Genomic DNA, 16,161 nt, shown 5'->3' with positions numbered 1-16,161 from the left:
AAACACCAGGGACCTCATGCATAAAAGAGTGAGCAGTTTTCACACTAAGTACGGAAACATTTTGAAAAGTGCACAAAAAGAAAAATCGGATGCATAAAGCCGTGCACACGCACATGGCAGCGCACCTTCCCTTTATAAATCCTATTTTGCAGGAAATAGAGCACAGCTGCTAGTCCGCCCTCTCGCCACCCATAAATACATATGTAAATTAGTATAAATACCCGAAAGTCTGACACCACGTGAAGCAATAACCATGGCAATGTACGGTACTTGTTATTACTTATTATTTATAATAATACTTAGATATTTTATTTAAACCAGCAGGTATTAAAACCAGCAGATATTATGCTAGGTATTATGACACATAATGTCACCTAAAAAAATGTTAAAAATCCAAATAAAAAAAATAAAAAATAAAGAGAACGTGCAAATGCCTGTTTGAACAGCAGCGAGTTCAGCCGTGATTTAAAGACAGACGTGTCAGAGAGTCCTTTGAGTGGGAATGTGGACGTTTATTCTAAATAGCAGCTACTTATATACGTGCGATTACATACACACCTTGATCACCTTAAAAATAATCAAACCTGTTGATTATTTTTAATCAGCAGGTTTGATTTAATCTGTTAATCCAACCCTATTTTCTTCTTTTAGTGAGAATAAAATTACCCCATAGATGCATTTCATGCCCTTCAGCGCACGGACCAATGCAATACATCTTTCATCGTTTACGTTTAAACAATAAAATATTGAAATCATGAAAAACATCGGGTTTGATGCTTCTTGGTCTAGATAATACCAAATGTAGTCAGATTTCAGTGTATTTAGGTGAGTTTTGACACTTTGTAGTTTGATATTGTCCACAGAAAAAGTTTGCGTGGCTGCCGCACATTTTCACAGCAGCAAAAAAAGTGTGTGTATATTTAAGCAAACTTTGACGCAAAGTTTATTTTTATACATGCCAATTTGTGCGTAAAATATGACGCCACACATTTTTCGTGCGCACGCACGCTTTATGCATGAGGCCCTTGCTTTTTAACACAAGGAGAAACATCCACTCTGCCTTCATTTGCATTTTTCTGCAGGTTTTAAACAGTGCACAATTAAGTCATGCACCTCTGCACCCACTAAAACTGTACAGCAGGCACTCCTGGGTAAATAAACCTAATGAAGCTGCTCACACACACCAGAAAGATTTAGCACCAGGGAGGTACAAAAATGTAGCATGCGACATGACGGCACATGATTTGTTTCCAATTTATCTACAATTATTGAAATTATAGGGAATTTAATACAAAAAGCTAAAAAAAATAAATAAATCATAACACATTGTGTTTTGGTCTGGATTTTGTTTTACTGTTTGTTAACAGATACAAAACACTCTGAAGCCAGGGGTGTTTGATTTGGCCTTTATCCAAATGGAGAAGGTAAACTTAGCTTAACTGGTATTTGAGTACAAATAGAGCTCTGTGATTGTTTTAAAAACAAAGAAAGTGGAGGCTAAAGGAAAGTAGGATGGAAGATCTGGAACACATAAGATAGGATTTAAATGTATGGAGAAACTTTCATAAGATATGTCTTGATGAATCGGGGTTGGAATTTGCAAAGAAGTTCACAAAAGCCTTGTTTCTATCTCAAGACAATAAATTATTATTAAGAAAGAACAGACATGTGACAGGAAGTAAAACGCTATCACCATCTCCTGTGAACATGTACTCTTGCTATGATATTTTAAAAGCCTTCAAATATGTAATTGTACTGATGCAGGATAGTTTCATAATGTAAAAAGAAAATCCCACAATGAAAAAAATGGAATTAAAAAAACTAATTTGTACTGGAGGTTAAATCCTTGCAGGTTTTCTCAAAATGCTGATATTTCACATATATTAAAGGGCTCGTTTAAATTCATCAGGCGATTAATTGATTTATTACTTATTGTGACAGCCTCATACCAAAGTGCCCACTTCAGTTTAATTGCATGAAAATATGCACTAAAAGTCACAAAAATGTGAGGGTGTTCTTACTTTTATGAGATACTGTATTATGCTTCTCCAATAAAATCTGTATTTATTCACAGGCTTATTTGACAATGTTACCAGGGGTACCGATAAATGTTGTCAGCACTGAAAGTGTTCATGTTGGGCAGCCTGGTGAGGGCTAAGAAATGAAACAGGACACGGCACAGTGAGCTGGTTCTGTCAGCCCAGAGGCTCTGGCATGTTTAGGTAAGCCTGGAACGTACTTTGGATTCAGGAATGTCATCTACAGACAATTACAAGAACAAATATCAAACAAAAACACTGGTAAAAAATGTACATGTGTAAAAAAATGTTCTCATATTTCCAACTATAGTCTTAACACAACTGTAGCTTACCTTAAACAGAGTGACTGTAATCTCAATGTTCTCTGGCACAGGCCACACTACAACTCCTCTGTATGGGTTTTTGATGCCAGGCTGCCAGCTATGGGACTACAGCGACAGAGAGAGAAGAAAAACAACAATACCAAGAGGAAATTTGAGATAGGGTCATATATATAGTATTTAAATGCCATTTAAAACATACAAATGACCAACCTTAGAGGATTTCCGACGACTTCTGCGTGTCCAAACCACCACCAATTTATCTGGTTGCCTGTGAAAAAAAAGGAGGATCAGTGGAAAAGGAATTAGATTTATTTTATCTTTGGACTTTAGAGCATAAAACCGTATCGAGTCTTTAATGTAAACGCTAACATACAACAGAAGCAGATCCTGAACCACACTTTTAATTAAGAACATACGGTGTTCTGCAAAAGCATTCATACCCGTTTGAACCTTTTATTTAGGACTAGAATAACACTAACTGTCTCTGATCTTTCCACAGTTTATTTTGAAACTTAAGTAGGACAATGTGCTGCTTTCAGGTGGGCTCACAGCTTATTATTTTCCCCCCAAAACCATAAAAAGTAGTTTCAACAAAGTCCTCTACCACCATCCTTCATTTTATATAACCAGGTGGTGCTAATAAATTTTGCTTTTAAAAGCTGTGTTTATTATCCCATTTTCCAGCTGCTGGTCCACACGAGAGTTCAGCTGATCAGGATTGTGAAATGTTCACAAGCAGTGCCGGTCGTTTAAAATAAACCTTATCAAATTAGAGTAAATTATACCGGAGTATCTATTTTGCAGAGATACTAGGATAAATAATATGCATCCATATAAACTTTTACCATGCAGTAAAATTGTTCTCACAAAAAGAAAAAGAAAAGTAAAAGAAAATGGAAAACACTGAATGAAACAAGGGAACGATAAAAAAAAGTGTGGAGGTACTTTTATTGCGGCATGTTGTGTTTTATAGATGCATTATTGTACTTTTCTATCATCTCAATTCAAAATGAATTAGAACCAGGGTTTGTTAAAGAGTGGTTCAGTTACATACACAATGTTACATTGGGAATGCAGACATCGGGCCTTCCATGAGCAAAGGAAAGTCAGAGCGGTGAGCAAGCACGGACCAGGTGTTGATCAAGTGTGTGAGATTTAACCACATCCATGACAGATCATTTTTTGTTCACAAGGATATACGCGTACTCCATGTACGCTCAGGTTAGGGACTCAAAAATAATGCCATAATTACCAGCGGCGCAATATGGAGGAATCACAAAATCTGCTGGAAAAGTGAGGGTGTTTTACCACTTCACTCCCCTACAGAAGCAACACACACAGCCTGGGAAGTTTCATTGCTCCATGTCAGAGCACTGGTAATGATTGTTGGATGGGTCAGGCCTCAAGTTTATATATTATCTTCATCTGCACTGCATCCACCCTGTTAATGTGACTAGCTAAGCCTACTTGACTGCAGTAAACCACATCGACATGTACATGAATCCCTGAACAATGAACATCTCCGACTGGTTTAGAGACTTTTTTCTCCTTGAAAGACTGGTAGCACTGGTGAAACCTCACTATTTTATTATTTACTGCTCTACTGAGAAATTAAGTCACATTTGCAACTAAATTGGTCATGCTTGTGGAAAACTTTAAAAGTAGGACATCTCTTGGCCACCTTCCATCCATCCATCCATTTTCTGTTCACCCTTGTGGGTCGGGAGAGTTGCTGGTTCCTATCTCCAGCTACGTTCCGGGCAAGAGGCGGGGTTCACCCTGGACAGGTCGTCAGTCTGTCGCAGGGCCTCTTGGCCGCCTTCTTGCCCCTTATTAATGAATGCCACATATGTAATGTGAGTGACAATAAATTGAGTGGGCAGATTCTTCCACATGAGCTTTGAATCTTTGTAACTTCTCCAGATTTACAACGGGGCCCCCTGGCAGCTTCTCTGATAAAAGCTCTCCATGATGCCTGGCCTGTCAGTTAATGTGGATGGACATGTTTTTGTAAGTCTGCAGTTGTCTGTCCATATTCAGATGATAGACTGAACAAAGCTCTGCGGTGTATAAGGTATTAAATATTGTCTAATATTCTAATCTTGTTATAAAGTTCCTCACGACTTTGTCCTTGTTCCATCTGATGTGTTCCTCGATCTTCACAGAGCGGTTTGTTTCCCAATGTTCTCTATAAGGCCTTCACTGAAACGCGCCACCTTGGTTTCAGCGATGCCACCATAATACCGCAAGTATCACTTTTAAGAAAAAGAACTATTGCCAGGTGAAGTTACTGCATCTACATAAACCCTTAAGTCATCAACTCTCAAAGACAAACACCAAAGCAGCTGTTATGGAAAACAATGAGACAGTGTACCAGAGACGGAACACAGAAAGGAGAGCAAGCAACAGCAAAATGACAACACAAGGAGAATGACAAAACAATTTCAGCCTTGAGGAGAAGCTCTTCACAGAGAAACTATTGTTCAGCGACAAATGCTATCTCAAAGCGTAGACACAAACAAATAACAGCCACTCGGTTTCCCTCTGTGCAGCATTTGCTGTGCTATGAGAAAAATGTCTGAAGGCTAAAGGATTTCACATAATTTCTGAGTTCCTCTCCAACTTCAATACAGCAAGGTCCTGAGAAACTCCTATCAGTAGCAACTCTGAGAAAACCTCACTCCCTTGGGTTGCTTTGAACACACCACTCCCAGGTGGGCATGTCCTGCAATGGTGTGTCCTTTGGTAAGTGAACCCAGAATCATAAAACCAGTGAGTGAGGATAATGATGGCGAACAGCTCGGATAAACCTCTATATTAACCTCTGTATTACAGCTTCCGGCATCCCAGCTTTCTGTCTGCATCCGGGGTTTCTGCAATGTTCACCAACTCAAAAACACTTTGTAAGACCATTCTGAATAAAATGTAACATCTATGTCACAACAAAAGTTTACAAACATTTTCTTTCTTTTCAGGGGATCGAAGCTGTAAAAATTCTGGGTCTTTTTGTGGTTCTTTGCATCAGCTTTGTGCTTCTCATATTGTGTATGGCTCTCTACAGCCTTAACCCTCACAGTGCCAAGCTTTTTTTGCACAGAATGTAAACAGCGTTGTATAAGTTGGCAACAAAAGCGAGCAAATGGCAAAGACGAACATTGTCCAGTCAACTGTTGATAAAAATACAGCTAGCCAGCAAGCATTAGCATCTTACCTGACAGAATGCAGTGAATGAAGATGTCTAAGTACAATTCTTACCTGATAGAAAACTCCTGCAAAAAAAAAAAACCTTCATGGAATATGAGATTAAATAGTCCTACCACAACAAAATTTAAGACTTCCCATTAATGCATTTAAGGCCAATTTAAAAATGTCTTGAAGTCATTAAAGAAAATATAAAATCTTAATTTTAGATTTCTGAATTTAAGACTTTCAGTCCAATTCTATGCTTATTGTTCTGAGTGACATTATTCTTCATTATATGTAGAATACCTAATTGTACTTTCTGAACCATTTGAAAGAAGATTAGTGGCCTTTTACTTTTTTTTTTTTTTTTTTTTTTGCATGTTTGAACAAGGCAGTCAACCTGTTGTTTTTGTCAGTTTCTGTTTTTTTAAATATTTATTTTTACATTGGCTGCTGTACTTTTAAGTGCTCTGGACTGAAGAAATTAAAGTTATGGATTTGTTGGGGGGTTTTTGAGGGGGAAAGGACACTGGGGTAGGAAGAGCCAAAACGATGAGGCGATGGTCTGGTTGGTGTTCAAATTATCATCCAGATCTAGGTTTCATATTATTGAATGTCCTGAGTTGCTCTGCACTTCACATCCAAGTGGTTTTAATCCTCTGGCTGATTCGATGTGCATAAGGGTCAGAGGAAAGATGTTAAATAACTTGGAAAAAGGTCAAAAACAAGCTGCGGTGTTTACGCAAATAATTAAGATTGATTTTAAAATATAAGAAATATGTTTTAATAATTTATTTACATAAGATAACTAATGTATTTTAGGACCCAACTATCAAAAATATTCCACACATACTAAACACTATAGGACTGAAGGTGCTAGCCAAAATACAGACATACATGTGAGCTAAATAGAAAAATTTCAGGCAAAAAAAAAAAAAAAAAAGTGTTTGTGGTTAAACACTTGAAGTTCAGTGGACAGTAATCTGTCAGGATGGTTGAAAGTGCAGGGTGTGTCAGGAAGTTGTGGCTGCCCTATCTTTCCTGTAGGCAAAAGAAGGAAACGCAACATATTTGATTTTGTGTCAAAGCTGGCATTACTCACAGTAAAAAATTTACTACTTAAAGCAGACTTGTTGTCTCTCCCAAGGCAAATGTTCCCTCCTCTATAGCCTCTCAGTTTGTCCAACATACAGTACACGCAGATAACAGGAATAGAGACATTTTTATCCAGTTTTTTTCATTCAAGGATTCACCTAAGATCTTTAAGATCTGCAGTCTTTAGCATAACCCTCTGGGAAATCATCAGAAACGCCGGGCAAGCAGCTTTAAACCAAAGTGCTACATGTTAATTAACTGTCTTCAATTAAGGTGTGTCCGACATAACATCTAATAAGAACATCTGCTATATCAGTTTTTATAATACTGCACAAAAAAGCTAAATATTATATGATGATTTAATTTGTAGCATACTAAACCCTTTAAAAAAAGTATATGTTGCCACACTTTGACTATTAAATGAGCAATTTGGACGGTACAGTTGGCCTTTGGAGTTAAATCCAAATCACTTATGCTAACAAAAGGCTCAAAAGACACAATATATGCCAATTACTAGTACTTTATTTTTTATTTGAGTTGTTTTTCCTTTGAGATGCAATAGTAAAAAAGAAATCTATGCAGACCGACCCCTTTTTCCACTGCCATCAAACTTTTTTCTTTTTTTTTTAAATAATGCACCAATATTAAAATTTGAGCCGATATTGATATCCAGTATAAATATTGCTGGCCAATAATCAATATTATATACATTTCTCTACCTTTTTATATTTCTCTGCCATTTTGACACATTTGGGGGGAAAAAAAAACAACCAGAAACAAACCCCAACAAAATGGAAATAAATATCAGCCAAGTTTTGTTTATCGGGCTAATACAGACGTTAGAAAATATTACTAATATCGGCCGATGTGAATATGTCAAATTTCTAACATCGACCAATACTGATGTTACTGCCGATACATCATTCATCCCTAAAAATATATAACGCATTGCATACTGGAAAACAATTGATCCTGGAACCAGCTAGCTAACAGCACTGTGAACGACTAATACTGCAGAGGTCACAACTGTCACAGGACACCAGATTTGTTGTAGCTCCAAAGTCTAAAAAGACTCAAATGCAGTGTCAAAAGTTCCATCCAAAATTCCTTCACAACCAAAAACCTCAACTCTGTGCTATCACCTGGCAAAGTTACCATCTGCTGGTGCCAAAAAACCTGTGCTGAAGAATCCGTCGAGGCCGTCGGTTTTGAGTAAAATAAAGAGCCACGTCGAGCGTTTGGCAGGGAGAAAATTATCTGGCAGACAATCCTATGAACGCCTGCCAAGGCGAACACATGCTCAACAGAACTTAACATGTCAAAGCCTGACGTTCGCTGGTAACCTCCAACGAAACAATAAGCCATCCAGTGGTATGAGGAAACGAAGGAATTTACTATGCGCACACATTCGGATTTTGCAACAGTGGGGAAAAAATAAAAAAAGAGCAGGCAGAGATTCAGCGTTTAGCTAAGAGCATCCAAAGAAACCTCAAATGTTGAAATATAACACTGCACGTTAAGAATGTCTCCATTTTTACTGGCTCTGAAATTATAATGGAGTTTATGAGAACCTCTTTCTCTTCACAGTTCTTTACCAGAGAGAGTTAAGAGAATATTTACTACATTAATTAGGGATTTTAATTAGATGTCATCAAACTGAAGTTGAACATTGCACAAAGCAAACCTCAAAATCCACCCTTTATATTTTAAAATTATACAATATGATGTCCATAAGGTGGTTGACAAAAAATAAACTGCTGAAAATCTTGAAAAAAATAACAAAACATTCATATTTTTAAAAATGCTTTGATTATTCAATGACAGGCCCTCTCTATGCGATCACTGCCAAGAGAAAATAGAATAATCCTCAAAGTGCATTTGATTTATTCACATAATTGCTTGCAACCAGAAAGAGACTGAAATCAATCACAGAAAACCATCAACTGTAAGACTCCTAAAGAAAATGCCTAAGTTATCACTAAAAAATTTATTTATTGAGGGGTAGAAATTAGCATTTAAATGCAAGTAAATTTCATAAACCCACAAGGCAAAAAGGCCAATTTGCAATTTGAACAGATTTGTTGCATTCAGTTCCTAAAACTTGTTGGGGGCAGCAATGCACCTGAGCTGCTGTCATACTGCAGCAAAGACCTCAGTCAGTAGAAGAGAGACTGTATTGAAATACAGCATTACTCTGGTAATGCCGTAGTTTGTCAGTGGTTTGTGGAGGTGCCAAAAACCACTAAACTTTTACAAAAAGTGCCAAGGGATGAACATAAGTTATATTTCAAGTATGCCTTTCTTACAGAATTAAGAATGGATAATCAAAGGATATGTCAATTAACAAATGGGCTTTTTACCAACAGAACACAGTATACTGGTACAAATACAGCTTGTTTTAAACTTACACACCCAGAAAAAAAAGGTGTCTCCCAAAGGTTTTGAGTGAGCCAGGTAAAAATCAGCCCCTTGTTCTACGCTTTGCTTCGTACAGAGGGTCTGGTCCCTTGGCTGTTAAAAAACTATTTCTCGTTGGAGGCGTGGGCGCTGTTAAAGTTTTAAATATTGCCCAACTGCTAACGTTTGTCCGTTAGCAAGAAATGCTACCGCAATTTCCGGTAAGCTAAAACAAAACAAAAAAAAAAAAAAAAAAAAAGTTTACCGGAAATTGCCTGCGGTGTAAACAATAGTTCTCCACTCAGAAGAGAAAAGTACCTAGCCAAAAGAGGCAAGGTACTCGTTTGGCTAGAAGTGTGGCCAACATAGACTGAATGGCTTCATTCACTTTCTCCGTTGCCATTGTTAAAACTATATGCAGACTTCAATTCTAAAAAATTTCTGTCTGTTCGCAGATTATAAATTCTACCGGAGAAATCCAAATCAATTGAGAAAGCCCAGGTGGAGCAGTGAAGGGTGATGAGAATCAAATGGAATTGCACAGGAAGACAATGGTCAGGCTAGTTTTGAGTTTTTTGGTACAAAATTTTATTCAACCAGCAACAGTGGCTTGTTAAAAAACACAAATTGTCACTCTGCTTCTTTATTTCTGTTACTAACATTTTAGAATCCAACTTATTGCAGGTGGTGGTTGAACATTATGCGGATCAGACTAAAGCAGGGTACAGAGAACAGATAAACAAAAGTGTTTTCATCAAAACTAAATATGGCAGGAATTCCCACAAAAAGTTTTATTTAATAAGCAGCATGAAGAATCATAGTTTCCAGATAAATTACCTGAAACTTGCAGTGAAACAACTTATCAGCCAACCTGATTAATCCCTCATAAACAGTCATTGACAAATGATGGGTATGAAAGGAAATGAATACTTGGCAACAATGCAGGCTTCTGCTGTGACCCGACTCTTTCCACGCAATTATCCCTGCAGATAACGAACCCACTCTCTGACTCTGCTGCATCACCACAATGAACATGGTCAACATTGCTCAAGCAGGTATTAACTTTAAGTATCTATAAAAACTCAAGGACTAAGTGAATTAGTCCCGCTGAACAGATCTATTCATCCGAGCACAAGCTAAACTCATATGGCTTCGGGTGTCAAGTGGCTGTCACCTGCAGAGTTCCCAGTTATAAACATTTCTTTTTTATTTATGTCAGGTGTTCTCTACAATTCTTAACACTTCAATCTAATTAGTTTTTCAGTGTATGAACTAGAGTCTAATATTGTTAAGAATTTATTGTGAAAACTTTTTTATGATAAGATTAATCATCGTCATAATAAGTTTCATTTATTGGTGGCAAATAAAAAAAAAAAACTAATATTAGGATAAACTCTAAGTCCATATAACACACCCCTAGTATGAAGCCTGGAAGCGATTGGACTTTTACAAACCGGAATATTTTTTTTTTCCCAGTTTTTGAGTCCTGAAATTAAAAGGCTGTGCTATTTTTCCGGATTTAAGAGCTGCTAAAGCTGAGGACGGTGCACGCATTTGTAATGGAAACGCAGCATACGTGTCATAGCAGTTGCAGTCCCACAAACACAAATACTGGTCTTGGAAAACATTTCCATTCATAATGCACTTCTTTAGAACAGCAGTCACATAAAGAAGTGTGATTTGTATCTCTAAACTGTACACAGTATGTTCAAATGTATTGGTATTTATTGTAATTTTCATTGAACAGGGAGTGGGAAAAATAATAAAACTATCAATTCCAAAAATAAGGACGCGCTTTTTTTTAAACGTCATTAAATGGAGTTTATGTTTTAAAAAGTACTCAAGAACAGCTGAATAAAATCATTATACTTTATTGTTACAGTTAGAAAATTATTAGATGAAAACATTCAGAATGCACATAATCACAACAAAAAAAAACAAAAAAAAACACTACTTAGATCGCACAGCTACAACATGAAGTGCTGATTACGTACTGGGGGCCACCCACCCTTTGCTCTGGTAAGAGATGTACATTTTTCTCATTCCATTCTCCAACACGTTAACATCTGTCCCAGGTCGAAGCTGTGCGCAGCCAAGTTAGTCACGCCTACAGCAACTCACTTGAGAATCTGTGTCTGCAGGCTACATCTTTCTTTTACAAGCCTCGGCTTCTCCCTCACTGCAGGACACGGGGCTGCAGGCGGAACCGCAACGCGCAGCTCCCAGCTCCCATTCTCTCCTCTGTTATCTCTGCCTGTCTGCCTCTCTGGTCTGACTTTCATTCCTCATGTGTATAAACTACATAACTCTGACCAAACAGCTGAGTTGTAGACATCTAAACAGCAGGGCTGAAATAATTAACTTAATCGTGATTAATCAATTGTTGAAATGATGGTTAACCAATTTAGACATCGATTAATCACTAACTATAGTATACAAACTCTAAAAATGGCCATTTGTTGAAAAGACGCAACACTGTCAGGACAGTAATTAAGCCAAAACATTTTGCTTTTAAGATAAAAAGAAAGAAAAACGTCCTTGTCTGTAAATGCGCTCTACCCAGAACTCCTAAAGTGGCAGTATAAGCTTCAATTGGTTAACATTCTGCAAAATTAACTCCTATTAACCAGCTTTTGCTATCCAATTACAAACTGAAAAAAATAAACAGGTTAGTGGACAGTAGTTTTTAAGCTGAAGATGCATCCTTTGCTGCAAATGATCAACCATACACTAAAGAAATGCTACATTATTTCATTATAGGCAATAAAATGTATTCAATTTTAAAAAAAGGACTGAATTATTAGTTTATTTGCATCCTTTAATATATTTCTGATAGTGTGTAAACAAAAAAACAAACACTGAAGTGGTTAACTTATAAAATGTGCCAATTTTTTTTTATCCTATTGATTGTCAGACTAATCAATAGAATACTCCAATAGAGTTTTCAACACATGCAGTTTTTGTAGGGCTGGGCGATATGGCCTAAAATCAATATTATGATATCTGGAGCAGTTCACTTTGAGAACAATAAATGGAAAAAAAACACACAGGATCTTAAAGGCACATGAGCATAGCCAACCTTTACACAGCCAAATTTAAATAAGAGATTTTTTTTTTGGGTCACTGTCATAAATTTTAGTGTCTGTTAATTTCCGGTTTATCCCCCAGGCCGAATCGTTTCCTAGAAAGAATCTGGTGTCGAAGCGCCTTCCATTCAGGATGTGGAAGAGTTGTCGCCAAGTCCAGCTACCTCCACAATATCCAAGTGTCCTCTGATCCCACATGTCTCGGTGATAGAGACATCACATACAGACTCTACGGTCCTCACCATAGTTGTCCCTGGTCCCATTCCTGGCCTTGGACAACTGGCTACATGTCTTCCCATTCTTCCTGTCCATTTAATGTTGAATCAAAGCCAGTAGAGCCATAGAAACCTTTGAAAAGTGCCTTTTGATAAGAAAACGTACTCCACTCCAACTTCCAAATCAGTGTTCAAACAAAAAGAATATGGTGGGAACTTTGAATAACAAAGCTCTCATATTAGTTTGCTATACCACTGCTATAAAGATTAGTACATGCACTCAGAAATTGACAAATTTAGAATCTATTTATTCTTTTTTTCTGCTAAATTATCATGTATAGCATTTTCACATGAGCCAGAAAAACTGTTTTAAATAAAGATTGCATTCTATATTTTTTTTATTTCATATTAATGGATTATCATGAAACGATAGTACTTACAGGTCCTTCTCAAAATATTAGCATATTGTGATAAAGTTCATGAATTTCCATAATGCAATGATAAAAATGTAACATTTAAATATTTTAGATTCATTGCACACTAACTGAAATATTTCAGGTCTTTTATTGTCTTAATACAGATGATTTTGGCATACAACTCATGAAAACCCAAAATTCCCATCTCACAAAATCAGCATATCATGACTATCACTAGAGACTATAATTAGGTTCATAGTCTCTAAACAAGCTATGAACCTAATCATCTGAATCAACAAATTAACTCTAAACACCTGCAAAAGATTCCTGAGTCCTTTAAAACTCCCAGCCTGGTTCATCACTCAAAACCCCAATCATGGGTAAGACTGCCGACCTGACTGCTGTCATTGACACCCTCAAGCAAGAGGATATGACAAGAAAGATATTTCTGAACCAATAGGCTGTTCCCAGAGTGCTGTATCAAGGCACCTGAGTGGGAAGTCTGTGGGAAGGAAAAAGTGTGGCAGAAAACGCTGCACAACGAGAAGAGATGACCGGACCCTGAGGAAGATTGTGGAGAAGGGCCGATTCCAGACCCTGGGGGACCTGCGGAAGCAGTGGACTGAGTCTGGAGTAGAAGCATCCAGAGCCACCGTGCACAGGCGTGTGCAGGAAATGGGCTACAGGTGCCACATTCCCCAGGTCAAGACACTTTTCAACCAGAAACAGCGGCAGAGGTGCCTGACCTGGGCTACAGAGAAGCAGCACTGGACCGTTGCTCAGTGGTCCAAATTACTTTTTTCAGATGAAAGCAAATTTTGAAGATGAAGATTTAATTTTTCAGCACGACCTGGCACCTGCTCACAGTGCCAAAACCACTGGTAAATGGTTTACTGACCATGGTATCACTGTGCTCAATTGGCCTGCCAACTCTCCTGACCTGAACCCCATAGAGAATCTGTGGGATATTGTGAAGAGAAAGTTGACAGACACAAGACCCAACACTCTGGATGAGCTAAAGGCCGCTATCGAAGCATCCTGGGCCTCCATAACACCTCAGCAGTACCACAGGCTGTTTGCCTCCATGCCACGCCGCATTGAAGCAGTCATTTCTGCAAAAGGATTCCCGACTAAGTATTGAGTGCATAACAGTACATAATTATTTGAAGGTTGACTTTTTTTGTATTAAAAACACTTTTCTTTTAATGGTCAGAGGAAATATGCTAATTTTGTGAGATAGGAATTTTGGGATTTCATGAGCTGTATGCCAAAATCATCATTATTAAAACAATAAAAGACCTGAAATATTTCAGTTAGTGTGCAATGAATCTAAAATATATGAATGTTCAATTTTTATCAATACATTATGGAAAATAATGAACTTTATCACAATATGCTAATATTTTGAGAAGGACCTGTATATTCAATGTTTCCTTTTGAAATCTTCATACTGGTGTGTGCCCAGACAGAAATCACAACACAATTCAACAGGGAGAAAAAAAAGAAATTTCACAAGGTCAGGCCCCTCCCAACAAAAGATATGTCTGCACTCTAAGAAAATTTTTCCTATGTGTGTGCGCGTGTGTGCGTTTTATGGCCACCAGAAGTGAACTCAGGTTTCCTTTAAAAAGTTTTCATTGTGCTTCAGTGACAGCGCTGTCATTACTCACCATTTCTTTGTGCATTCTACCATCAGCTCCTGATATGAAGCCACAAACTGGAACTTGGAGGCATGCTTCCCCACACGCTGCAGTCTCTTCCACACTGAGGCCATGATTCTACAGGAACTGATAGTTTCTATGAGGTTTTACAGCCCCTGGACTTCCTTAACAAAAATTAAAAAATAAATAAAAGTCACACTAATGTTTAAATGTCTCCAAGCATGTCCAACCTGGATAGGCACATACTTAATGTTCCACTGGAAACACGTGAAAAAAGAAAAAGATTGAGGTCTGGGGCGGTGAGTGATATTTACAAACTGCTGAATGAATCCAAATGTAAGCACATGGTGTCTCTGAGGTATTCCAGGTCTGATTTAAAGATGGGAATGATCCCGAGAGGGAAAGAACTCCATAAATTCAAACGGCATGATGAGTAATCCATTGGGTATGAATATCATGTTTCCATCAGATGATCTTTCTGCAAAAGAAAAAAAAAAAAGGACGGGCTTTAGAGCCAAGGCAAATTGGGTGTAATCTGGATGACTTCTACAAATCCCGCAAAGTGAATTAAAGAAACTATTTCCTTCCCAGTTACAAAAACGCTTGGAGTGAGAACGACATTGCACGTCACAATACACAAGCTTATCGACAACCAGCAGCGTAAAGCGGTTCAAGAGTAAGAATGTGATGAGAGGGCTCCAGCACTGCATGCCGGGGAGCTCTGTTGGGGGGACTAAGTATTCGCTGGCGCACCGAATAAACGTGGAGTGTTAATATATGAATATGTGTACCAAGGCAGTAAACAGAGACGCAGTGACATCACTCTAAAACGAGTCGAGTTACATGACTTGTCCACGAACGCTACACTGACGGACTCTATCCAAAACTGGGATTCGTGGAAACATTCTGGAGACATGTATGATATTTAATGGAATGTTTCTGAATCCAGGGAATAGTCTGAGCCGCTGCATTCCGCTAAGCAGGACCATTTAGGCTTCAGAGCCACTCAGTAAACACTCACCTTACATTGATATCCGACGCTTTTCAAGTACAGCTAAGCTTAGTGAAGGAGATGGCGAGTTGTCTGCTACAGACTAGCAACCGGAGCACAGCAGCCTTTGCTAATTATCTTACCAGCAACACAAGCCATAGTTTAAGCTAGCCGCGCTAGCAGCAACGGCTAGCTATTTCACAACACGGCACGAGCGGAAACCGTTGCTTAACGGTGAAGACCTTTTACTCCGCCGGTCAGCTCCGAGTCTCAGGACGGAGAAAGAAAAGGCATTTGTCCGCGTATATCCCACTATTACGCAGGGCAAAAGTGTTCCGACTTCTTAGAGGGATTCCCACCGTTAACTAGTGCCAATAGTTACCGATAGTTTGACTGACCTGCTTCTCTGGCAGCTGGTAAAGAGAGGAGAATTGCACAGTTTCTGATTAAACTGTCGTCAAAATAAAATTGCTTCCGAACATGTTCCAAGTTATCACTTATCTAATAACGAAACATTAGACATGCAGAAAAATATTTAAAATAATTAAATATATTTATCAATAAGTGACGGAATATATAGGATTTTTTTTTCTTGGAATGTTATAACTACCAGGAAAAAAGTTTTATTTTGAAGTAAGATCATCCTACTTCCGGTATGATTTTTCAGAATTGATTTGACGCAGCTATTCCCATCATTTCGCCTACCTGGATGGCAGTGGCGCCACGAAAGACGGGGCAGGGGAGTTTGGGGCCGC

General features: G+C 38.1%; 1 protein-coding gene across 12 annotated transcripts in view; it reads right to left on the bottom strand.

Annotated features, from left to right (window-relative positions):
- Nucleotides 1-15,901, bottom strand: part of ehbp1 (EH domain binding protein 1) — a 169,450-nt gene extending 153,549 nt beyond the window's left edge. For 7 of the 12 annotated variants that reach the window (XM_044136430.1, XM_044136437.1, XM_044136436.1 and 4 more), the window contains exons 1-4: nucleotides 15,437-15,798; nucleotides 14,425-14,893; nucleotides 2,573-2,630; nucleotides 2,372-2,467 (exon numbers count right to left, since the gene is read on the bottom strand). In XM_044136430.1, the coding sequence (XP_043992365.1) occupies nucleotides 2,372-2,467; nucleotides 2,573-2,630; nucleotides 14,425-14,528 (258 nt within the window). In that variant the 5' untranslated portion in view covers nucleotides 14,529-14,893; nucleotides 15,437-15,798. Of the gene's footprint in view, nucleotides 1-2,371; nucleotides 2,468-2,572; nucleotides 2,631-14,424; nucleotides 14,894-15,436 lie in introns of all 12 variants that reach the window. The other 5 variants (XM_044136432.1, XM_044136435.1, XM_044136431.1 and 2 more) reach the window with 5 other exon arrangements.
- Nucleotides 15,902-16,161: the final 260 nt, after the last annotated feature.

This window comes from Gambusia affinis, linkage group LG13 (assembly GCF_019740435.1).
Source record: "Gambusia affinis linkage group LG13, SWU_Gaff_1.0, whole genome shotgun sequence".
Lineage (NCBI taxonomy): Eukaryota > Metazoa > Chordata > Actinopteri > Cyprinodontiformes > Poeciliidae > Gambusia > Gambusia affinis.
Note: the sequence above shows the minus strand (reverse complement) of the source record. Positions and strands in the feature narration are given on the sequence as shown.